Raw genomic sequence first — 26,965 nt, 5'->3', positions numbered from 1 at the left:
ATGATGAAAGGATAAATACACGAGGTCTGGCATTTGTCCACACACTGCATTTAGCACATTGTGCTGAAAGAACACCACAAAGTGATTCTAGTAGCACTGAGCATGCTCTCTTGTTATATCTATTTAAAAGAATGTATGGAAAATATTAATACTATTAATAAATCACTTTAAATTGATTGTAACAATCCATTTCTGAGCTACTACGCATGTGTGTGTACTGCTCAACTGCTCATGAGCTATCCTTCCACAAACATTATACTTATAACAAAACTATGACATCATCAGCATTTAGCTGATGTTCAGATGACACCTGATAATGAACTCCACTTGACATCATCAACCAGCACCGGGCTGGGGGGTAGGGGGCCTGCAGGGGGGCGAGGTTAAAGTCATGCAACAGCAACAAGGGACAGGCTGGAAGTGACAGTCCAACAAACCTGGCCTGCCTGCTAGAGCGAGCAGCCCCCGAGGACCCGCAAACCAGCCCGCAGCCAGAAGAGGACATCAGCCAAGGAGAGAGGGACAGTGGTGTTAGGGTCAGGGTTATACTACTCACTCACATACTCATGTTCTCACACACACACATACACACACATACACGCTCACATGGTAAGACAGTACTGGGATCAGATTGAGATCATTTCCATTGCACATATGACACAATCATAGAATCCTAAAATATTGCCAAGATGCAAGAGTGCACTAGAGGTGCTAGAATACACTACAGCTTGATGTTTACTGAACCCAGTTCTGTAGAAAAAAAGGCCTTTGAAGGGGAGATCTGCTTGATGTAGGTTAGTGAACGTTGTCAGGTGAGGTGGAACTCTATGCATCAACAATCATTACAGTGATTCATCCAGTGATATGACAAAATATGACTTGTAAAATAGATGTTAGATTTTTTTACCCCATTTTCTCTCAATCTGGTCATTTGCTAATTCCCCACCCACTAGCTAGCTCTCTGCTATGACGCGATTGCTACCAACCGGCCACCGAATCACCGCATCTTTTCAAACTGCTGCTCATGCTGTGTCACAGGGCAGCTGAACACAATCTGAGGAAAGTGCTATCTACCCTGTTCTGCATACATGAGCTCACAGACACCCATGATTGGTCAGACACACTCTGATTGACAGGGGAAAGAGTATGCCATCACTCCCACCTAGAGAGCAAGGTCAATTTTGCTCTCTTGGATAATTGTGCCATTGTTTGGTTTCATTCTCACAATCTCCCGATGATAGGGAGAATGTTTTTCTGTTGTGCCACTCTGGAGCGGAAATAAAAATTATTATTGAAGAATTTGGATCTAATGATAGGGGAATTTATTTAAGAATATATTAATGATGGTGCATGAAAACAAAATAGCAAAAGGCCATTCGCACAGACCACAAACAAGATCACATACAAGACAAATAAATTTAAAATAAATAAATAAATTACAGCATAACAAGGCACATCTCAGTCAAAGCAGCTGGTTCAAGAAACTGCTGCATACGAGTTGTGCTGCTGGTGTTTGGAACATTTCGGTACATACGTTAGCGGACAGCTGATTCGTCAGGTTGGCCACTTTGTCTTGAGATGCTTCAAGTTCACGCCTTAGTTTTCGGATTTGCTGTGAGGAAGGACAAGTCTAGCTGTTAGTTCTTCTATCTCCACTACTAAACCAGAGACTGATGAGGATTTTTGGAAAACACTGATATGTTTTATCATAAAAAATGCGTGAGCTTAATAAAACTTCAAATGTACAATTCTACCAGTCAAATACACAATTCTACCAGGACTAGACTAGATAAAATTCTTAAAGTGGAAGCCAGTTGATGAAGCAAAGATTATAGCCATAACCTTAGATATAAACATGAAACAAGAAAACAAAGTGCCGAAAGGACAGACTTACCTCTCCCTGCATTCTCTCCTCTGTCTGAGAACGCAAGATGAAAGAAATAGAGGTGGGAGCAGTAAGAAAGAATGAAAAAGCTCAGGATTGAGAGCAGCACAGAAAGTTTTTTGGGCCTTTTTATATATAATCACTAAATTACATTATATGTACTGTATATGGCAAAAAGAAGTAATATATAAGATAATATAGAATTAAAATTAAAGAAATTTAGAGTATTTAGCCATTGTGTTTCCTTCTGGACATTTCATACTTACCGATGAGTAGTTGGATGAAGCATTGGAGGCCAGGGATAGGACAGAACCGTGGACTGAAAAAGAATATACAGCAAAATAATTGGCACCATTAAGATAGCAGGGGGCATTATAGGACATGGTTTCATAAGATGAAATGAAAATCGATGTAAACTGAAGTAAAATACCTAACAGAACAACCACCAGTTTGATGAAGCAACCACAAAAATAAGTTATTGTCTTATCTTACAATTACGTGTGATGTGTGAAAAGGAATTATCATACACAGTGTGTGGCAGAATTAGATTTATTTGAAAATATTGTGAATATTGAGTTTTATCACAGTGGGAAAGTATATTCATACATTCACCTCCCTAATATGATTTGATCAGTTAGACTAACTCTAGCTTAGGATTTTACACTGAAGCCTCACAACAATAAATGAGCAACTTGTAGACCACGACACTTTGTGTTTAATTATTATTGTTCAGTCCCAGCAAAGCTTTTGATCAGAATTTTGATACATGGTGTCCTGGTATATTTTTGAACAATTTATGATCATATTATTTTTTTCAGCCACACATTTAGTTTCACACAAATTATACTTCACTTCCGCACGTCACGAAATACAGAAGTCACATGACCAATACTGTGGATGATTAAAAATGATTAAAAATCTAATTTTACTGCTAGACAATAATACTAATGCTAGCAGACAGAAGCTTCCTAATATATAGAACATCTACGGAAAGACTCACCATCCTCTCCCGGCTCCCGGAAGGATCCAGAGCGCATCATGCTCTTAGGCCGATCGGCCAGTGACATGGAGCTCCCCAGTGGAGAACTTGCATAAAGGTCATAGCTGCCCTCATTGGCTGGGATGCTGTTGCTGCGAGTGATGCGAGGAGTGGTGCTCGAGCTTGTAATGGGAGCCACTGTGGGAGACATAAGACAGAAAAAAGTATACAGATTAATACACACATATATATAGAAAAAGTAAAAGACTAAGACAGTGCTGCAGCACAGAAAATATATAGAGATCAAACAGCAAGAAGCTTCATGAATCAATGAAATCTTGTTCTGAATCAGTCTGGAATGTAAATGGAATACAGATGACATGCTAATTTTTTCCAGTTCACAGAGAATGGTGAATCTCAGAATGCACAATACGTCTTAAGCAGAAGACCACGTCAGATTCCACTCCTGTCAGCCAAGAAGAGGAATCTAATGCTACAGTGGGCACTACAGGTCACTGAAACAGGGCAGCTGAAGATTGGAAAAATGTTGCCTGGTCTTTTTCCAGACTTCATCTGTCAATTTTTGGTAAGTCTGTGCCCAGTGTAGCTTCAGATTCTTGTTCTTGGCTGACAGGAGTGGAACCCGATGTGGTCGTCTGCTGTTGTAAGTCATCCGCCTGAAGGTTCGATGTGTTGAACGTTTTCTGAGATTCTTTTCTGCTCGCCACCAATTTAAAGAATGGTTATTTGTGTTACTGTAGCCTCCCTGTCAGTCCAAACCATTCTGGCCATTCTGCTCTAATCAGTGTAATCAATCTTTAATCAAGGTTTTCTTTGTTTTTTGCACATTTTATGTAAACTCTAGAGATTGCTGTGCATGAAAATCCCAAGAGATCAGCATTTTCTGAAATACTCAAACCAGAACGTCTGTTAACAATAACCATGATCACAGTTACTGAGATCACATTTTCCCCTACTCTGATGTTTGATGCGAACATTAACTGAAGCTCTTGACCTGCATCTGCATGATTTTATGCACTGTGCTGCTGCCATGCGACTGGCTGATTGGAAGGTTGCATGAAAGAGGACGTAGAGGTATTCCTAAGAAACTGAATGTGTGTATATATATATATATATATATATATATATATATATATATATATATATATATATATATATATATATATACACACATATATACACACACACACACACACAGTATAAAAATTCACATAAATGTCATGTTAAATCCTTCCACGGACACTGCAGGATTTCAAATGTTGTGCCAGTTGATATACTTGTACTCACCCACATTAGTGGGTGGTGTTTTGCCAGCAAAGGATTGGCTCAAATGAGTGGGTGATGGGAGTTGGGGTGGGCTCTCGGACTCGGTCATGCTCATTATCGTGTGGGAGTGGCGGCGTTCCTTCCCCTCTCCTTCTGATTGGCTACTGCCATAGCGACTGCAGGAGCACAAAGCAAACATGAGGTCAATAGAGTTGAACAGACTTGGTTCGAGAAGTAAAATTCCCATTCAGTTTCTCCATAAACTTGAGAATTCTTAAATGAAGAGTTTGAAGCATTAACTCAAATCAACCAAATACGGGATTAATAATGTCCTTATGACAATTATTTTAAAGCAAAAAAGGAAAAAAAAGAAAATGGGAAAAAAGACAAAGGCGCAAGATCATGTACTTATTTTCTTCGACGAAGGAACGAATTGCTGATCACATAAAGCATTACAAATGATGCCACTGAGTCATATTTTCTCCAAAGTTAGTATTTTGTTTGTATTTTAGTGTTTGTAAATACTGTATATATTGATGTTTTGTGTACAAGCAGCAGCATAGTTTTTAATGCTGCCTTTAAAAACGTTCTAGTTAGACGCTTAGCCTTTGCTTAGTCAGCAAACAAACTGTAAACCAGGCATTTTTAAGTTCTTTCAGGAACCTCACTGCTTAACTCTCTATAGTGTTAACAAACAGTAACTTTCTAGCATGACTGGCAGAGATGTGAAGGTAAAGTAAGAGTACCTTAGTCCTTGCTTGGGTAAGGTGTTCCTGTCAGTTTGTAAACTGAGAGATGGAAAGAATAGCACAAATAAATATCTCATCTCATAGCATCAGTTTTATCATTACATCATTAGACACTTTACTGAACTTGACTGATTACAGTGGTGCTAATTCTATTCAATCATAATCAGTCATGCAGTGGGATCTCTAAATATAGAAAATTCAACAGCTATGTTGTGCTTGTACCAACAGAGGGCAGTAGTTACAAGCGCAAATGAGATTTAGAACCGTACTATGCCCTTAAAACCTCCCTCCACGCTATATCACATTTATCCTTGTATCCATTTAATCCTGACATCCCAGCCCACCTGTCATTTAAGGTGACCGATGTGCGAGTGCTTGCCCCCCACGTGCCCATAGTCCTGCCTGTGGCGTCCTCCTGGTTCCTGAGTTCCACACTGGGTGGCAGGCTCATGTGCAGAGACAGGGACTCCATGCTGCGGTGGACACCAGACATCTTGGGGTATAGGAGGGGGGAGCTGCTCAGTGAAAGAGGCTGACCGGAGAAGCAGCTTGGCGAGTCGATGTTGAGCACTGGAGCTGGGCTGGGCGTGAGACGGCTGGGCACGCGCGAGCCCACCATCTCTTGCAGCTTGGAGTAGGGAGGAATCTTTGGGGGAAGGTCTTCGATAGTCACACATGAGTCTAGGCTGTTGGAGTTCACCTTGTCCATGTGTGCCAGGCTCGGAGGGTGGGCGAGAGACTTAGCCAGCATCCTGTTAGATTAGCAAGGACAGTTAGGTACTGTTATTTTATAGTCAGGAGAAATTTAGTGCAGTAAAATACTAGATTCACTTAAAAAAGTGAATTGTCAACTTTAAAAAAAAAAACATTGCTTATGTGTTAAAGGACAACTGATGTGAAAATGTATGTCTCTGCATATTTAAGTTTTTCACTATACAAATACAAAATCATTTTATGTGTGCAGCCAGGTTATAAAATGCTGAACGCACCAGAACGACTGCCATTTACTTACGGGTTGTTTATCTTTTCTTGTTTTAATTATGAATGTAAAGTCCTACCTTGGTGTGGTAGTTGGAGAACTCAGTTCTGGGTATTTGCTTGTGCTGGTCCTGTGTGTCCTGTGGATCTGCTCTGCATTCTCTCCACAGCTCTCTCTCTGGTTCTCGCTCTTCAGAGAATTGTTCTCTAGGTCCGCTTTGGCCTTGGCCCTCTCCTTCTCCTTCTCCCTGTCTGTCTGGTTAACAGGACCAGTGTTGTTCGTGCGGCTGCCTGCCTTTATGCTACCTCCATCCTTTCCTCTAGTAGGCATGGTAGCAGGTAAAGTAGGCATGGGCTTGAGGCTAAGGAGGCTGGCGTCAATGCTGCTGCTAACAGGCCGGGAGGCAGATCGCCCTGTTAAACTCATAGCACTGGACTTGGCGGGACGAGGGAGACTTCGGTACTGAATGCTGCCGCGGGCGTTTGGTGCTAGGAAGCCATTCTCACCATTGCTGGCATCCAGGCTGTTTTTTCGGCTTCCTCCTCCAGGCACAGGCTTGGTGGGGATGCCTGAGGACTTAGGGGTTTTACCCACTGTGGCAGACCCACTGGAGATGGTAGCACCTCCTGCTGTCATTACAGTGGCTGTACCAGTGGTCGGGGTTTTCCTGTAGCCGAAGCTGCCTGCAGTGGGTTTGACGAGGCCTGAGGGGGGTTTGCGGTGCTCCACACTGTCCCGACCTGCATCAGAGCGGGAACGCTGCAGACCTGAAGTCTTTAGGGACAGCTTCTGCTTATCCACAACCTTAGCGTCTCCTTTAGGTGTTGCTAAAAGAGAGAATAAAATGTCTTAATTATAGTGGAGGCTTTAGAATTTGAATAAAAATGTACTAATCAATGAGAAATTTTCAATTATTATGCATTTTGTGCATAATAAGAACATAAAAAACTGAAGCTCTAGGTAAGTACACTACTGAATGACAAACACCATCAGCATATTTCACTTTAATTAAGTTCATGTGATGTGTACAGCATGGTTAAGATTTCCTCATTTGCATCTGGATCTATTTAATGTGGCTCAAAGCATATACATGGAGAAGACAAGTAAGCACAAATCCATCTGTATTTACTTAAGGCATAGTGCGATCAGATAGCATCTAAACTGTCACAGAGGACAAGACATCAGCCAAAAAAATGCACTTCACAAGTACTCCATAACCACACAGCACGGCAGCTGCACATCTCAAGTGCCTAAAGGCAGGATATGCCATGCAGCAACTGACCCTAGGTCAGTCTACTTGCTGTAAGAACTTTGGTGATTACAGTCCATATGGGGTTGGGTTAAAGTGAGCTGCTAGTAAGAGTGCAACTAATACCTGTACCTAAAAAGTCATTCTGGCCTTTAAGACTTGCTAGGCAAGTTAACTGCTTGCTTAGCCTCATAAAATATATACTTTGAGGTAAGGGAAGCTAGCTAACATTTTAAAATGAGTAATAGGTTTATAAAAGCATTGTTTTTATGTATCCAGTTACAAATATAAATTGTGTACTGGAGCTACTTGGCTCAGTTTAATCTGTGAACACCTGCTTCCAAACTGTTGCAGAATAAGTTTTCAAAAAAAAAAAAAACCTTCACATTTTGGTAGTAGCTTTCTATACTATTAATCCCTGCATTAAAACTACTCTATAACATGAGTATAATATCTTATTTATATCAGTGGTTACAATTTTGATTATGGCCAAAGTGTCCCTATAAATAAACAATGAATGTAGTCTATGTTGAAGCTACAAGACCAATTATTATGCTTGTCTTTAAACAAAAGTTTAACTGAAAAAAATAACTTGATCAAAATGAATTTGATCAACTGCGATGGACTGGCGTCCCATACAGGGTGCACTCCTGCCTCACACCCAGTGTTCCTGGGATAGGCTCCGGATCCACCATGACACTGCCCACGATAAAGCAGTTACTGAAAGTCACTGAGAGAGTCAATCTGATCAACAATTTAAACATGGTCATCCCTGTTTTCTCATTTCCAGTGATTAAACAGGTGGTGATGAATGTGGATACACTATCATGCAAGAACATATCAGGAAAATGGCCCAGCATCATGACACCAAACCTGACTCCCATTCTGAATCTGCGGAATCTGACAAATGCTTAAAATGTTGTGAGGCATCACAACTGTCCTGCAATTAACTGTGCTCGGTTTCTGACATTTAAATGTCATATGAACCCAGAGATCCGGTATTGAAAGGTTACACAAAATGCCGTTTACAGGTAAAAGGGTAAAAGAAGAACTAAATGCAATAACAATTTCATTCACAGCAATTGTTCAAATTTCTTTATTAAGCAAAGCTGCTGTCTAGACGTAAAGGCAGTACACAAAGTAAGGGGTGTTGGATTAAGATCTCTCTCCATCCTTCCAAAAGCTTTACGCTAATCAAATTCTGGCATCCACTACAGAGCGACTCCCTCCATCTCCTGTGATAGCACGGTGATATTTGCTGAAGAGACATGATTTTGAGTTCAACACTACATCTGGTCTTCATTCTGAGAGCTTATGTTTAACAGCAGTGGCTAGCAAAAAAAAAAAAAATAATAATCACCCATTTACACTTATCCGTTTTTGAGTGAGCCAGTGCATTTGAACAACAAAAAAGGCTTTATGTGTTGGATAAGACTGGTGCTATGAAGATACTGTAAAATAACACAGATAAGCCGTAGTGTTTTCCTGTCTGCATGTTAGTTGATATGCATATTTACTCTAGATCATGCTGCAGGAATCGTATCTCTATCATCAAGACATGGGGAAAAAGCTTTGATGTTGAGAAGGAATGTAACAATGGTGCAGGTTTGTGTGTGTGTGTGTGTGTGTGTGTGTGTGTGCATTATTATACACTTGCTGGGAATGGAGGCTTGATTTGAATGCCTTATCTTTTTGGATCATGTATATGTGTAATTGCTTGTAACGGCAAAACAAACGGAACTAGGGTAAGATGAAATGTATCCCTCTTTCTCACCTGCCACTTTCAGCACACTCTGTGACATGTGTGTGATGGGAGATGTGACACCAACTGGAGGATTTTGGCCCTTTTTGAAGCTGCCTGGCTGTCCGAGGCTCTGTGGCTTTTTCAGCTCTCGTCTTGCGGTCTTCTCCTGCGCAGAGCCCTCTGCTGGTCTGCTTTTTCTGTATTTGCTGGAGGACTCAGTCTTCAGGCTGCCTGTATCATACGCTCCACTGTCTGCCTTCTGCAAGGCCTTGTTGTCCTCGCTGTACCAAGCAAGACCGCTTTCCACCAGAGAGCGCTTCTCTGCATCTGTACGCAGCTGACAAGACACACAAACACACACAATCATTCATTCATTTTGCTAGAGTATTCAGTAAATCCACTAAACGATTTTGAACTGCGCTGCTTGGAAACCTCATTTAAAATATTTTTATAATATAAATATAAAGAGTACTCTGGCTCTTAAATTTCAAAATGACACAGTTTTGTTTTGAATCAGGCATAAAACACATTCTATACATATACACTGTATTTTGTCTGGATGTGTTTGTCTGTTGCAACCCAGTTATTTAAAGACTGATCTGTGTACCTGCATGGCTATAGACGAACATGGTAGAGAAAGAGAGACTGATGTCCATCTTAAGGAAGCATAACATTAATTTCATTCCAGAAAAATGAACCTCTTCCTGATCCTCAGCCAAAGACTACTTTTGTTCATCCTGTTCATGTCATCTTGGCTAATGTTTTGTCTTATTTTGGACCTGAGGTGTCTTCACCAAGAGTTTGCTGGGTTTGGTGAAGTGTGAAAGCTGTTTTCAGAGAACTGATTCCTGGTATTCTTGAAAACGATGGTCTAGAGCTCGCTTCCACTGTACTGTGGTGCAGTCTGCATAAGGTGTGGAAGCTATCTGCTCTGAGTAATGTAATTAGTTCAACTTGTCATGTTACTACCTGTTTTAAGTTTCATTATGGCAAAGAAGGGGTTGCTGTGGTCAGTGGAGGAGACGGAACATCTTGCAGATTTGTAAAACCAGACTTCCGTAGGACTGGAGCACTGTAATTAGCTCACCTTTGTGCTGTTAGTGCTTGCACTGAGAGCATTGTGAACAACTACTGTCTCGTTCTGGCCTGCATGACTAAACATCTTCTTATACACAAAATTTTGCAGGTATTCCTGCACGATGACATTCCATGCATCCAAAAAGTGCTGTTCTTCACCCCTTTAGTGTTGGTCAGCAATTAGATGAACCCAGTGACTACCATTTTGCAAAAAAAAAAAAAAAAAAAAAAAAAAAAACATGCACGAAAGTGACGGATGGAATTGCACAATTCTGAATGAATTCTTCTATGTGAAAGCAAATCTGCAATTTATAATCCCCTCCTCCAAACAATCAGAACCAGTCCTAGGTCCAGACTGGTATTCAGACCAAGTGTGAATACACACGAAAAGCACAGAAGATGCGCTTGAATGAACATACCAGTAAAATCACTGGAATCAAAGTTAGCCACCAATGTGTGGAAAATGCCACATCGTCTCCCACATGGCTAAGCAATAAAGTAATGTTATTGCTTAGCCATGTGCTGTCTGTGGTATGATAATGACGAATCATGGCAAGATATTTCATATTCACATAGGCTGTAATGGAAAACACAAATACAGCAGTCAAATGAATTAGGTGACTATTCAACCATAATGACTTGAAGATAATAATATACTCTGAAATATATAAATGGCTCAGCCATATGTTAGTTCACTTGACAAGTAATCTTTCCTCCATGGAAAAGCCAGCTAGGCATGCTACAAAGCTCTTGAAGTAAATGAAACCCTACATGCTATCTGTGGGTCTGAAAGATGTGTGATTGGCATTTATTGACCTGTCAACAATGCTGAACATGAGTGGCTCAAAAATGCAGAAAAATGTGAACATCACATGGTACAGCAAACCCACCAACATCACATGGTACAGCAAATCAACATTAATGCCAAAATCTGCCACCCTGTCTTTTATAATTTATTATAAAAGCTTGTATGCATCTGTCATATCATAATATCTCAAGCAGGCCACATTGCCATAGCAACCAACCCTGCAAGTCTATTAATGTGGTTTATTTCTCCTCAGTCCTGCTGAGCTTGAATTTCTGCACTTGTTATTCAATTTCAAGTATTACTGAGCAAAGATTTCAGTAAACGCTGCTTAGCATATATTTCAGTCCAGGAAGAAATTATGCAATATGATTCAGATGCTCCTAATTCACATGGAGGAAAGCAAAGCCAGGACTCTCATAAGGATCTGACTTCTGTGTTGCATGATTTTTGGTTGTTATTTCTGGGGCCTTATGGGGTCGGAACATGCACATGCACATGCACACAACCTTAAATACAGGCAGAAGCATTCTGTTATATGAACCATAAACTATCACAGATGAGTGCTGCTATCCACAAGCAGCAAATTCACACCGAAAAATAAGGCCACATTCTGACCCAGAAAATCCAGAGTTAAATTCGTTGTTAATAAATGCAAGTCCTTTACAACTTTTTTATTTTGTGGGGGAAAATCACAAATAGGTCTAGAAATAACCTGGACCAGGTTAGTGAAAGGTTCAGTAACAAAAAGCTCTATGGCTCCAATAAATGACCAAATTATTACTGTACATGTAAATAAAAATATTTACTAATATGTGTACAGTTGGATTATGCACATAAAACTGTGTGGGTCTGTGGAATTTATTTTACAGTTAAGGGGATCCCCTGCATTCTTTACATGACATGGCAACAGAAATAATTATTTTTGCCTGTAATTCATGGCCCATATCTAAACACATATACAAACATATTTAACAAAACTATGGCTGCTTTAACATCCGTTTATACACTCACTGAACACTTGATTAGGAACACCTGCACACCTACTCATTCATGCAATTATCTAATCAGCCATTAGTGTGGCAGCAGTGCAGCACATAAAATCATCCAGATACGGGCTAGCAGCCTCGGGTAATGTTCACGCCAACCATCAGAATGAGTAAAAAAATGTGATCAGTGATTTTGACTGTGGCATGATTGTTGGTGCCAGACAGGCTGGTTTGAGCATTTCTATAACTGCTGATCTCCTGGGATTTTCACACAACAGTCCCTAGAGTTTATTCAGAATGGTACAACAAAGAAAAGCCATCCAGTCAGACGGAAACGCCTTGCTGACTGGCAGACTGGTTCAAGCTCACAGAAAGGCTACAGTAACTCAGATAATCACTCTGTACAATTGTGGTGAGCAGAAAAGCCTCTCAGTATGCACAACACGTCAAACCTTGAGGTGGATTCCGTTGGGTTACACTTCTTTCAGCCAAGAACAGAAAGCTGAGGCTGCAGTGGGCACAGATTCACAAAACTGGACAGTTGAAGACTGGAAAAACGTAGTCTGGTCTGATAAATCTTGATTTCTGCTGAGGCACACAAATGGTAGGTTGAGAATTTGGTGCCAACAGCATGAATCCATGGACCTAACCTGCCTTGTGTCAACGGTCCAGGCTGGTGGAGGTGGTGTAATGGTGTGGGGAATGTTTCTTGGCACACTCTGGGCCCGTCAATATCAATCAATCATCGCGTGAATGTCACAGCCTATTTGAGTATTGTTGCTGACCATGTGTATCCCTTCATGGTCACAATTTACCCATCTTCTAATGACTACTTCCAGCATGATCATGCACCATGTCAGCAAAAGTCATCTCAAACTGGTTTCATGAACATGACAATGAGTTCAGTGTTCTTCAGTGGCCTTCACAGTCACTGGATCTGAATCCAGTAGAAATATCTGCAGGAATTGCATGATGCAATCATGTCACCATGGACCAGAATCTCAAAAGAATGTTTTCAACATCTTGTGGAATCCATGCCATGAAGAATTGAGGCTGTTTTGAGAGCAAAGGGAGGCCCTACCCAGTATTAGTATAGTGTTGCTACTAAATTGTTTAGTGAGTGTATGTACTGGTTACACATTACTGAATGATGCTCTGCAATTTTTCAGACAGTTACTGGTATAGTGTGTTAACCGCATGGTTGATTATCCTGAAAGTAAACTGAAGCAAGGTGATAGGGTAAAACTATCATATTTCCATGACACAGGATATGTGTCACAATATTTAGTTCAAGTGCCATCAAACAGTAACACCACAATGGTTTCAAGTACGTTTTTCTTTTACATCTACAAAAATAAATTCAACAAGATCATTTCTACGCTGCTATGCTACAAGTCTCACTCAGGTTTACCGACATACTGACTATTGTTTGAGATTTATATCACGGCACTTTTGATTATTCAAATCTGACCGGTCAGACTGTGATTTTTGTAACAGCACCCCTGACAATAATGCCAACTGCAAGGTAAATCACACTTTTATATTAATGCACTTGCTTGACTACGTTGTTGTTTCTATAGTACTTTTTTGTCTTTTGTACATTATTGTTTCTTTAGTAGGACGTGTATGGCAGACGCTCCTCAAAAATGGATTAAAAATGTGTTATTTTTGATATGGTGAGGTTTTCTGTAAGGGGGTGCCTATTAAGGCTGTTCCTGGAAAATCTTGAGGACAGAGAGAGCTTTGTGGTTTCTCAATAACATGACAAGCTGCATTTTTTTCTTATTAACTTTAAGTTAGTGAAAAAAAGAGGGGTTGTTCAGGGAAACTACTGTTTATAGCTAAAGTTGCAAGTTATAACAGGAACTAACTCGTTTCATGGACATTTCGCAACATTAGTAACATGACAGTAACATTATGTCTTTCACGCCCTGCATAAACATATGACTATGCAGGGAGAACTTTCAGCTCCAGACTGATTCAGCCACAAGATACAGGAGGTCCTTCATATCCACTGCTAACAGACTGTATAACTCATCCACTGTGTGTTAACTGTGCAAAAACACAACACTTCAAAATTCAAATGTACTTATTTACTTATTTACTCATTTCATATGGACCATCACACATTCCACTGACCGTCATTTTACGATCACTTGCACTACAATCAATTTACTTATTCTTTCACTAATATTGTTTTTATTTACTTAGTTACTTCCTTGTGTATTGGACTGCTGCAACTAAACAACAGATCAGTAAAGTACTCTATATATCTATCTATCTATCCATCTCTTTCTATGTTAAACAATAATCAGATAAAAAAAAATGCAACTGTTGACAAATTGTTGTCATATAAGAGGAATAAAACACTTCAGGTCATGCTATTATTGTAAAATAATAAACCTGGGGGTGCTAATGGGCTGCCTCACCACCCCATTGTTGATTATTATATTTATAATTTATTCTAAAGCAGAACAAAGTTTTTATTCCTTACATATGATAAGTTACTATGTAGTCAAACTGTAGTCAAAGGACTGGTGTAGAAGGGCGACTCTTGCAAATGTTCAGAGAAAACCTACCATGACAGAAGAGTTCCGTCGGGAGCCGACTGGTGTAGTGGGCAGTGAGTTCAGTGAGGAGCTAGCATTCAGATCCTCTGAGCTCAGATTATCAGAGCCATCACTCAAACCACTGCTGATGGAGCTGCTCTCATCCCACCTGCAAATAGACAGGGACAGAGGGAGAAAGCAAGAGACAAAAAAAAAGCTGATTAAGTTTTAACTATCAACAAATAAATCCTGTCTATGATGGAAAAGTAAGAAGGGTTGCTGGCCAACTTGCTATCTCTGGTATACTAATTTTAGAAACATACAGAGGGTTAACGTTACATTGTAAAATCTCCAGGGATAATAACAAATGTTCTTAAACAATCAGGCACCTTCGCTATATGACCAGACTGAGAGACAGTCATGCTGAGCCCCCAGCTGCTCCTGAAGTGGCATGTGCAGCAGACAGGATGCTAAAGACAGAGCGCCCTTCCAATTCATTAGCAAGGTACATGCAACATGAATAATCATATGGTAAGTGAGGTTTCATGACATTGAGATGGTTGGAAACATGGCTATGAAAGTGCCACTCCACTGTCCTGTCTGGGTTTTCAGCCAGTGGGGTGTCCATGTGGTTTGAAAGAGGACAATCTGGCTTTTGCTAATCAGACTGGCAGGATTTACCCACTGCCCTGCATGGGAGTGGCATGATTCACACTGCATAATACCCAAAAGCCACACACATGCAGACCTGCGTGCAAGCACACACACACACACACACACACACACACACACACACAGCAGAAACACAATGCTTACCAGTACTGGCCTTTGCAATACTAATAATACAGAAGCCTGCAATATATCAGTGACCACTCCACACAACATAATAATAATGTGCTATTTTTGTCTATACGTCCACTCCTACACATGATCTTGTATTCACACTTACTGAGATGCCTGACATGTGGATCTAGAGTGGTACAATGCATAAGAAATTGAATAAATATCTTGATAAATACTGGTGATAGAAGCTGTAGCTATATATATTTTATACATTTTATAAGCTATATATACATTTTTTTAAAAAAATGTATATATTTAAAAAAAAGACCAATCAGACCCCACTTTGTCATAGGATCTGACATTATTCCCTTTGTTTACATGGAAATGGCCTTATTTAATGTCTGGGATTTTGTTCTTTTTTTTCCCCAATAAAAACGGAGAAAAAAAATAAGATAACCATAATGTCTGATTTTAGATTTCCTTTATCTTTAATCAAATTAAACGGCACAATCAAGTCCCAGGATCCCGACAGCCTTAAGATTGCTTCACATTGCTCATTTCCTTCCTAGTTGTTACAAAGAAAACTCCTTCAGATATTCATTATTTACATGTGTGTTTGTCTTCATGGCTTTATAAACTCGCCCTCACTAATGAAGTTCGTTTCATTTTCAGCACTCATAATTCAGTGTCATCAGCGTTCAAACACAGCCTGTGAGGTTTTTTAAGAAAACATCTGTAACATATACTGGGGCTTTTTACAACTGGCTCTCCTCAGCCTATAAACATAATGCCAACAAAATGACAATACAGCTAATTTTCATAACCTGAATTTCTCAGTAATCCTGCGGTCAGAGCCACCTGCCTGAGGACTCCATTTAACAGAAGTCTGTTAAATTTAATGATGATATGCTGCTACGATGTTGGCAGCTAGTTAGCTAGATTGCCAACATCCATGCAAATATCTCAGTGAGTAGCATAAGTAAAGGTGAGTATATCCAACATCATTAAACTGGCATCATAGGATAAATTTGATGAAGTGTCCCACAAGGCTCGGTGCTAGGTCCTCTTTTGTTCTCCCTCTATACCCACTCTCTCAGCGAGGTAATACTCTCATTTGGTTTTTATACCCCTGCTATGCTGATAACCCTAAACTCATCCTCTTCTTTCCTCCTTCAGACACTCATGTTTCTGCACAGATCTCAGCATGTTTGGCAGACATCTCGCAATGAATGGCAGCTCATCAGCTGAAACTAAATCCCAGAAAGACTTAGCTGGTGTATATCCCTGGAGAGGCATCTCCACATTCTGATCTTTTGATCTCCCAGGATTCTCAGATCACACCATCTGACACCTCATGCAACCTTCTGGATAACCAACTACACTTATCTCCTGACATCGCTAACCTGATCATACAGGTTTCTCCTTTAAAGCATGAGGAGGATTGGGCCATTTCCCTCGAAGGAGGCCACTCGGGTGCTTGTTCAGTCCCTTGAGACTGGAATACTGGTAGGTCTGCTCCTGCACACCATCCGACCCTTACAACTGATTCAGAATGCAGCTGCAAACCTTGTTTTTAATTTCCCCAAGTTATCCCATATCACCCCATTGCTGTATTCCTTCCGATGGCTTCTTGGAGCTGCCTACAAAACCAATAATGGACCAGACCCCACCTACCTGAAGGCACTTATCACACCGTGCCCTGCACCATGTTCGCTTCGATCCTCTAGCACAGCTCAACTTGACCCACCATCCCTCAAGGTAGAAGGAAGACATGCATCAAGACTTTTCTATGTCCTGGCACCCAGGCAGTGGAGTGACCTTCTCCTTGCTGTCTGAACAGCTGAGTCACTGGCTGTCTTCAGACAAAGACTAAAGACCTAACTCTTCGCCAAGCACTTGAATTACATTATATGGCCAAAAGTTTGTGGACACCTGATCATCACACCCATATGTGAGCCTTCCCCAAACTGTTGTCACAAAGTTTGCAGCACACAATTGTATAAGATGTCTTTGTATGCTGTAGCATTAATATTTCCCTTCACTGGAACTAAGGGGCCCAAACCTGTTCCAGCATTAGGAGCTCCATGAAGACATGGTTTGCCAAAGATGGAGTGGAAGAACTCGAGTGATCTGCACAGAGCCCTGACCTCGACCCCACTGAACACCTTTGGGATGAACACTGATTGCGCCCCAGGCCTCCTCACTCAACAGCAGTGCCTGACCTCACTAATGTTCTTGTGGCTGAATGAGCACAAATCCCTACAGCCACGCTTCAAAATCTAGTGGAAAGCCTTCCCAGAAGAGTTAAGAGATTATTTAATTTATTTTTAAAAATCCACTTCCTTTTGTCGCTGTACTAACACCCCAAAGGTATTCTTAGTCCCTGGCCTACTGTACTAGCATGACAATTAAATGCTTTCAAATAAAACTACCTCAAAGTGGATGTTTTGACACACAGTGGCATTCTCTGAACAAAAGCAAAGGTTCATGCATTTGTCCATAGGTCTTAAATTGTTTGTGTTTTCTTTCACTTTAAAACCCATTTTACATCAGACATGGTAACAGCATAGCAAAATATGTTAATCAATTTTTCTAAATGCAATATTCATGCTATATTGTACAGACTTTGTCCATAATTACAACAGCACATTTGCAACAACTTTGTCAAAGTCACTGAGCATAGGTGTGAAAACCTGAATCATTGAATTACACAAATGAATTAGATCAGACTCAAATGTTTAGACAAAATGATTATTTTTAACTGGACAACGTAATGAAGTTTTGCAATTCAGCCATCACTGGTATTTAAATAGAGTCACTTTAACTGCCCAATCTGTCACTGCAATTAGATTTGGCCCTGGGCAAGACATTATGAAACCTCACTAATAAAGAAAAACATGGTCTTCTTGTAATTCACACTGAGCCAACGTTTAATCCACAACATCTCGTCCTTGCTGATTTATCAAGGCGGGTTAATCGTTCATCCAGATATGCATTTAGTGGATGTACTCTCAGTGTGAGCCGTTCCATCTGCATGCTCACGAAATGTTCAACAGTATTCTGCGTCGAGCATACTTCTTTTTTCTCCATTAGATTTTTCATTCATTACTTTAAATGCCTCTCATTTGTATTTGACATCTATAAGTCAGCAATCAGCATTGCATAGGCATTGCAAAGCCCCCCTGCAGAGCCCAAATTGCTCAGTGGTTACAGGATAAGCACGGTCCTCACCAATGGAAAAAGGGAATTAGATGTGCCAAAGTGCTGGGGGAGGACAAAAACATCCTGGTGAATCTTGGAAAGCAGAGTTAAGAAGCCGGCAGTTAGTGTTAATCACAGGTTGTGAGTGCCGGGGAGAGAATGGGCATGCTGAGGACAGCTCTGTAGCTGTATGGCTCTCCAAAAGCCACAGCGCAAGAACAACCAACGTTTCTTATTCCCTTTCCACAGAGGTTTCCATTTGCACGCTTTGAAAATGCAAGAGTGGCACTTTGGAGCCATACACGCTATAAGACAATGTGTCAGCAAGATTCACTACACACTTGTAGGACAAAAGTAGAGGTCATCATTGGATCACTGTCCACAATAAATTTAATTGGGTTCTCTTTCAGGAGTTGTGTAAAAAAAATCTGATGATGTTTTAGGTCATATTTATGCAAGAATATAGAAAATTCTAAAGGGTTCACAAACTTTCATGCACCACTGTATATGTTGGCATAGTATTACTTAATGTGATAAGTGAAGAAAAACCTCAAGCATATTAATAGAGCCAGACTATAAAGTACATAGTGCCACGAAAACCTGGTAAATCCATACTTGTGGACATAGCTCTGGCAGAACTTGTAAAAGCAGGTCTCCCAAGCCCTGTCCACTTTATACTGGGTTGTAAGACACAGCAGAAGACTACTGCTTGCTCGACACTCTGTGACAATCCTATAAATCTCACTTTGCCATTCACAACTGTGAAAAACAGTGTCAGTGTATAATTGTGATAATACAGTAAACAGCAAGGTCAAAGTTAAGAGATGGAAGGAAAAGGCATATAGTCTTGGACTTGGACCACTAAAAAGAATCAGATTTCTTTATAAAACCGGATTATTCAGCCATTATCACTCAATTCAGTAAGCTTAAAAGAAATTGAGAAGTACAAATTTGAAATAATGAGCTTAGTCAGCCATGTTTCTAGAAAGTCTAACTCCTACAGAAAAACACTCAATGGACAGCTTAGAGTGCTGCCTGGTGATGTAGTGGAGCTGTTTCTTTTAATAGGCTTTTGGGGTGCGTGAGGTAGTAATTCAAACTTTTCGCTTTCAGCTAGTCGAGATGTATGTCTGTAAGATGGAACAAAGATAGACAGAAAAAGAAAGTTAGTTGGTGAGCAGTAATTGACCCCAAACTTGAAAAAGGGGTGAAATTCTAACCATTGTTTTTGCTGGACTGGATCCAAGTTGGCTGGTTGAGTTATATGCTTGTTCCTTGACTTAAGAAAATGAGAAATGACTGAGTGGGGTGGCTGTTTGGGTTTGAAATATTGGCTAGAGGATGGGTGTAATTATTATAGTGTGTTGTACTCCTCCCAAGTTCAATTTCCATGCCAAAAGCACCAGGGGCTTTGGGACAACTCCTACCTTTCATCCCTCGAGCCAAGTGTAAGTCGGTTTACACCCTCCTTTGACAAACATGCTGCTCTAAACTTCTGAAATAATGAACCCCATTTCTAAAAGTTTAGAACTACTCTAATTAGCAGTGCACATTCAACTTTAGCCTTCCCCTGACCTGGCAGATTTTAAACATGAACCAGTCTGGCCTTTGTATTCCTCTCTGGTTTTCCTCAAGCTAATCAAAACTGCTACGCTTCCCTCTTTGAAGTAAGCTGAAGTCCAAGCTGTAAAATATCTTTCTAAACATATAAAGCGAGTACTTGAACTTCAATGATTAGTGCAATAATGTAGTGGAGGTTTATGAGAATTCTCCAGGATGCGGTATAGGGTTAACATAAGCATCAAAGAGACCCTTTAAACTACAGGGTGTCAACAAAATAATGGAAATGGTAGTGAATAAATCTCAATTAACAACAAAACACACCAGTAGATCTTATGCAAAAGGCAACATTTTCTATAAAGAGCCTATGATTTTTGTGTTTATAAAGCATTACACCACAGTGCTAATGAATTCTCGAATCCGAAGGTGTGGACTAATTATCTATAACAGCAGCTCTGACAGCGATGCCGGCTGTAATTTAAATCAGTTAAATCAATTAAAGTTTATATTAATGTGCTCGTTCTAATACATTATCATTTCTACAGTAAAAGCTCATTCACAGTGACTTGTATGGTGGACGCTCCACAGAATGGAAGCATAAAAGAAACGGGTTGTTATTATAACAAAGAAAAGTGTGCAATGAGTCGACGTTTTCTCTAAGCAGGTGTTTATCTAACATTTACAGAAGAAGTCCCCGGTGTCAGTGCTTCGTAACAGTCAGCACGTTTTCCGCCAGGGGAGAATCTTCAGAACAGAGCACTTCCTGCTTTCCTGGTTCTCTGTAACATGACAAACTGTGTTTTTTTTGTCTTATTAACTTCAAGAGAGATAAAAAAAAAGAGAGACTGGTGAGGGAACAACTGCTTTAATAGTGATAACAGGAACTAACTCGTCTCGCAGACGTTCTGCAACATTAAATGTAACTATAAATGGTTGAAAAGTGTGAAATGTCATCCATTAATAAATATAAAATCCTTATCATTGGCAAATTGCTGTGGTATAAGACGAGTAAAACACTTGGAGGCATGTTGCAACAGGAAAATAATCCATGGTGGGATGGTTCACATCAGGCCACATCGCACCAACCTGTCGTGAATTATTTCCCTTTAACAGCATTTTCTCCTTAGAAAAGCTTAAAAGTATGGACATTATGACATGTCATTCATAGAAAGTATGTCAAGTTCGACAGCGTCCAAACTCCCTTAAAGCCATATACTTTAAAAGTAATACATGACAAAGAACTAACCCTAAATCATTGTTCAGGTCAATATTACAAGTCACGGCATCATTAGATTCTCAATGGTGTTACTGAGGCACAAAATACTCTTGTCACTTGAGCTCAAAAGATGTGCTGGTGCAACATTCACTAGAGGCTTTAAGAGTAAAAAAAAAAAAAGGATTATACAATGCAAAAACTAACGTCAAGTGTTGAATATAGTCAAATGTATCCAGTATTTCCTATTATAGTATGACAATAACTCAAAAATAAGATTATTACACCTACTTGGAGACATTTTAAGCTTCACATTTTCCTGTTTAGATCATTTTAGGCAGATAAGTTTGCTTCTTACAATAATATTAGAAGCAAATATAAGATAATAAATGCTTAAAATGAGCAAAATATTTTACCTGCCATTAAAACAATACTATTGCAGGCATCAAGAGCTTGAAGTCTAGAAATAGGTTTAATGATCTTATATTTGGTTTATGGGAATCTTATAATAGGGGGGAAAATAGATAAATTTGACTATATTCCAGATATTTTCACTTGTTTTTTTTTTGTGTTTGTTTTTTTTACTTAATTTTTAGTCATTTTAAGCTTCACATTTTCTTATTCTATTGACAGATAATTTTGCTTCTTATAATAATATCAGAAGCAAATATAAGATAATAAATGCTTTAAATGAGCAAAATATTTTACCTGCCATTAAAACCAGACTATTGCAGGGAACAGGCAATAGATAGATAGATAGATAGATAGATAGATAAATTTGTTTTTTTGATAACACTTGTTTTTTTTTTGTTTGTTTGTTTGTTTGTTTGTTTTACTTCTTTTTCTCTCAGTGTAGAGGTCATATTTAGATTTTTTTTCCCACTTTGGGGGGGAAAAAAACCAGAAATATTCTCCAGCTCTTACTAACTGTTCCACATGATGTAGAAGAGCTGCCTAATGTCCCACTTGGAAACTGAATGTATAGAGCCAGACTGCAAGAAGTGAAGAACTGAAACGAGGCTGAACACACTTTCTCTGGAAGTTTGTGCAAACAGTGAGACCACTGTGACCATCAGCACGCCTTAAACACGCCATACTGTGTGTAGTAGAGAAAACCCAACTGATATGGAGCTAAGACACCAGGAAGCACACAAACATCACCATTCTCTCTCTTTAGAAAAGGAAGAAAAGCATAAAAATGCAAGGAAATTATCCTAAATCGAGTCAGCCACCAGAAAACGCTTAGAAGAGCAGTTTATAGTAATAATTGAACAGTTTTTCTGTGGGGAAAAGGCGACGCTGTGGTGCTGTGGTACTGTATCATGACTGAATCTACAGGAGTAAACCTGCAGGACCAGCAGGCGAGGATGTACACTTCAACCCTGCCTTTAAAACTGTACCTAGAGTTTATGAAAACGTTTCTTTCAATTTTTTGGTATTCGCCAAAAGAAAATAAATAAAAATATGTATAAATAAATGAACAATAATAATAAATATATCGTTGTACTCACATGAAATGTAACGCGGTCCTGTTGATACGCGGCCTTATGGGATGGACGTCAGCACGTGCGCTCATCTTCAGCGCGAGCCCACTAATGTAAATAATCCGACGGTTGGATTTGAATTCAAATCGCTTCCATTCAAACGGTTCAGTCAGAGAAGTAGTCTATCCGCTCTCTGTTACTCCCTCTCTCTCTCTCGTGTGTGTGTTCTCTCTCTCTCTCTCTCTCTCTCGTGTGTGTGTGTGTGTGTGTATGGGCGACACCCCCAGACTTGTCCACCACATCGGTCTCCACCTCTCTTTCTCCTCTAATTGTAGCCAGATGTATCACACCGCTCAGCCAGCAAGTCTAAAGTCTCCAATACCAAAGTGATCAATACACCAACACTACATGTATTCACTAACACTACATGTACTCCCTAACACACTACATGTACTCACTAACACTATATGTACTCCCTAACACACTACATGTACTCACTAACACTATATGTACTCCCTAACACACTACATGTACTCACTAACACTATATGTACTCACTAACACACTACATGTACTCACTAACACTACATGTACTCCCTAACACACTACATGTATTCACTAACACTACATGTACTCCCTAACACACTACATGTACTCACTAACACTATATGTACTCACTAACACACTACATATACTCACTAACACTATATGTACTCCCTAACACACTACATGTACTCCCTAACACTATATGTACTCCCTAACACACTACATGTACTCACTATCACTATATGTACTCCCTAACACACTACATGTACTCCCTAACACTATATGTACTCCCTAACACACTACATGTACTCACTAACACTATATGTACTCCCTAACACACTACATGTACTCACTAAAACTATATGTACTCCCTAACACACTACATGTACTCACGAACACTATATGTACTCACTGACACTATATGTACTCCCTAACACACTACATGTACTCACGAACACTATATGTACTCACTGACACTATATGTACTCCCTAACACACTACATGTACTCACGAACACTATATGTACTCACTAACACACTACATGTACTCCCTAAAACACTACATGTACTCACTAACACACTACACGTATTCAGTAACACACTACATGTACTGACTAACACACTACATGTACTCACTAACACTATATGTACTCATTAACACTACATGTATTCACTAACACACTACATGTACTCCCTAACACACTACATGTACTCACTAACACTATATGTACTCACTGACACTATATGTACTCCCTAACACACTACATGTACTCACTAACACTATATGTACTCCCTAACACACTACATGTATTCAGTAACACACTACATGTACTGACTAACACTATATGTACTCATTAACACTACATGTATTCACTAACACACTACATGTACTCATTAACACTATATGTACTCACTAACACACTACATGTACTCACTAACACTATATGTACTCACTAACACTATATGTACTCATTAACACTACATGTATTCACTAACACACTACATGTACTCATTAACACTATATGTACTCACTAACACACTGCATGTACTCACTAACACTATATGTACTCACTAACACTATATGTACTCATTAACACTACATGTATTCACTAACACACTACATGTACTCATTAACACTATATGTACTCACTAACACTATATGTACTCATTAACACTACATGTATTCACTAACACACTACATGTACTCATTAACACTATATGTACTTACTCTAATCTATTAAACAATCATTTTCTTCAGTGTGTGCAATGTTTTGCAGCACAGTTTAATTGAAAGCTGAAGTGAAACATTTTTTAATCATCTAAAAATAAAAATGTCATGCAAGCATCTACATTATAACTAAATCATTAAAAAAAGTAGTAGTATAGTCATAATTTTGAAGCCTGGACCTCCTGAAGGCAAACACAAAGGGCTTCCACATGCCAAGGTGGACAGATGGGAAGGCTAAGTTAAAGCTTTAACAGGGAAGCCATAGTCCTGAGATAGCATATACTACACACAAACGAGTACAACCGGTCCCATCTGCGCCAGTCAGCTTTATTCGCAACAAGCTATGTTTGTGGACTGAAACACAGTGCCCCTTTGTAACTGCACAAGTGAGATTTTAGGAATGAGGAACTTGGAGGAGCAGAAGAATCACTTCCCTTTTGCTCTCCCGTGTCAACAAAACACTCACTCTCCATAATACAGGCTGTAGAGAGATCACAGGAGGTCTTTAATCCTGGTCATCACATTAAATGTTTAGACTAGGCCAGTGTTAGTGAGACGTAATGGTTTTTCCAGACGACAGCTCACGCTAGACTTGGTCTAATGCAACGAGGCTTTCTACACATTCATCACTGTGCATCTTTGTAGGGGAGATTTCCTCCCTGTCCTTGAGATCTCAGCAGGGAGACCTGGATGAGATTTTACTCTGAATATGGACCCAGTGATCTCTGCATGAAAGAGGCAAAAAAAGACAGGAATGTAGATGACTGTATGAAGTATCACTAGTGGAAAGTGAGTGAAACGTTAGCCACAATGTTCCTTGATGATATGGACAGATTTAGGAGATAGCTTAGCCTATAGCGTGCGCTTTGGACTCATCACTACTTAAACTGCCCAAGTAGAGCTTCAGACTGTTTCCCGCTCCCCCTTCTTTCCTTCTGGTGTGGTGATGCCTTTCCACTGACCATGTCTGACACACAAATACACATTCTGTGTGTGGCCCAAGATGATTCACACCCTGGATGTATGCATCTCAATGGGGACAGAAGGGGGTAGTAAGAGGATTGCTGTAAACACATAGCCTCTAGTCACCAAGGTCATTTTGTCTGTAGACAGAAAGCTCCACAAGATCCATAGCACTCACCTTCATGTGAAAGTACCTCGAAAACAAGGATAAATAAGATGTCTTTTCACACTTGGTCAGATTTAGCATTCCAAGTGGTCTTAGAATGCTTAGAATGATGACTCAGCATTTTTGCCCATATGTGAACACAACAAATGAGCCCCTCTATAACGGCTCACGAGCGAACCGTGCTCAGAACACCTCTAGAGACGGTCCCAGAACGGTCTGTTTCTGGTCTGCTTGGTTCGTGTCTTGCGTAAACAAAGTGGTCCCAGTCCACTTCACGTTTTACTTTATAGCTAAAGAACTTGAGGCTTGCTGTTCATACATGGCTGCAGTTTTCTGTCACCTCACAACTAAAAAAACAATCAAGTGAAAAAAGTATTTAATAGCTGCACTTGGTCCCATGACCAAGCAAGCAGTGTTAGGCAGAAACATGACGAGAGCCATTAGAGGCAGTGTCACTAGCAATTACCCTACTGAGCTTAAGTAATTAGGCAGTAATACTACTACTACTACTACTATTAATAATAATAATGTCAGGGACAGGAAAATAATATATTACTGTTGTAATGTATGTAGTGTATGCATGCATTTAGTCTATTCCAAACACTTCCACGAGAGTCAGAAACACAGCTAGGCCTTGTGTTATGTTTGATGGTTTTTCAAAAAAAAAAAAAAATCCCTCTCCTCATTGCTTTCTGTTTTTTCCAGACACTTCCAGTATTTCACTTAAATTCTATTTTTTGCTCTCTATTTTTCATCCACAATCAAATGATAGCATCATGTCAAACAACATTTTGACTAATATGATCCATAATTCAGTACTACACAGCTGGGCTCTGCGTTCTAAAGAAGTCTCGATGTGAACAACAAGTGGTCTAAGAGCCCATCAATTAGCAAATAAGTCCCTTCTTAAATACGTCCCTTATTAAATCCTTATTGAGTCCCTTTTTATTGTGAACACTAGAAGCACAGGTCATTTTCACCTAGTTTCTTTCTGGGTCCAATTAGGACTGAATATGGTTCATTAAAAAAGAACTCTATGTGAAAACACCCTAAGAGTGTCAGACTATACTTATAGTAGGTCTGTTGGCCATCAGTAAAAACCTATAAGATTAAAGAAAAACAAAAACAGTGCGCATGAATGAACAGAGCTAGATGTAATCTGATCAGTTTATCAGTGTTGTTGGTGTTCAGATAAACACATGCACATCTGCTTATTACAACACTCCTCAGACTCAGACAGAGCGGCAACGACCCAGAAATGTTTGCCTTAGTCTAAGACAGGCTGTCCAAACCGTTCTTATTAGGAGCCAGATGGAGAAACACACACACACACACACACACACACACACACACACACACATATATATATATATATATATATATATATATATATATATATATATATATATATATATATATATATATACTGTATTGCTGTAACTGTAAATGTATAACAGACCCAATTAGACTTTTAATTTCAACCAGATTAATATGCAAAGTTTTAAGTACTCTTTGCAATATGCTTGAATAA

At 39.6% G+C, this 26,965-nt stretch overlaps 1 protein-coding gene across 4 annotated transcripts in view; it reads right to left on the bottom strand.

The window, feature by feature from the left end:
• Positions 1 to 26,965, bottom strand: part of nav1b (neuron navigator 1b) — a 66,911-nt gene that overhangs the window by 15,427 nt on the left and 24,519 nt on the right. For 2 of the 4 annotated variants that reach the window (XM_053232046.1, XM_053232047.1), the window contains exons 4-13: positions 14,323 to 14,461; positions 8,903 to 9,209; positions 5,959 to 6,706; positions 5,245 to 5,652; positions 4,898 to 4,939; positions 4,173 to 4,327; positions 2,886 to 3,062; positions 2,152 to 2,204; positions 1,895 to 1,918; positions 1,535 to 1,612 (exon numbers count right to left, since the gene is read on the bottom strand). In XM_053232046.1, the coding sequence (XP_053088021.1) occupies positions 1,535 to 1,612; positions 1,895 to 1,918; positions 2,152 to 2,204; positions 2,886 to 3,062; positions 4,173 to 4,327; positions 4,898 to 4,939; positions 5,245 to 5,652; positions 5,959 to 6,706; positions 8,903 to 9,209; positions 14,323 to 14,461 (2,131 nt within the window). Of the gene's footprint in view, positions 1 to 1,534; positions 1,613 to 1,894; positions 1,919 to 2,151; positions 2,205 to 2,885; positions 3,063 to 4,172; positions 4,328 to 4,897; positions 4,940 to 5,244; positions 5,653 to 5,958; positions 6,707 to 8,902; positions 9,210 to 14,322; positions 14,462 to 22,560; positions 22,867 to 26,965 lie in introns of those variants that run through there. The other 2 variants (XM_053232048.1, XM_053232049.1) reach the window with 2 other exon arrangements.

This window comes from Pangasianodon hypophthalmus, chromosome 2, assembly GCF_027358585.1.
Source record: "Pangasianodon hypophthalmus isolate fPanHyp1 chromosome 2, fPanHyp1.pri, whole genome shotgun sequence".
NCBI classification, from domain to species: Eukaryota; Metazoa; Chordata; class Actinopteri; order Siluriformes; family Pangasiidae; genus Pangasianodon; species Pangasianodon hypophthalmus.
The sequence above is the reverse complement of the archived record's forward strand: the minus strand, read 5'-3'. Positions and strand labels throughout refer to the sequence as shown.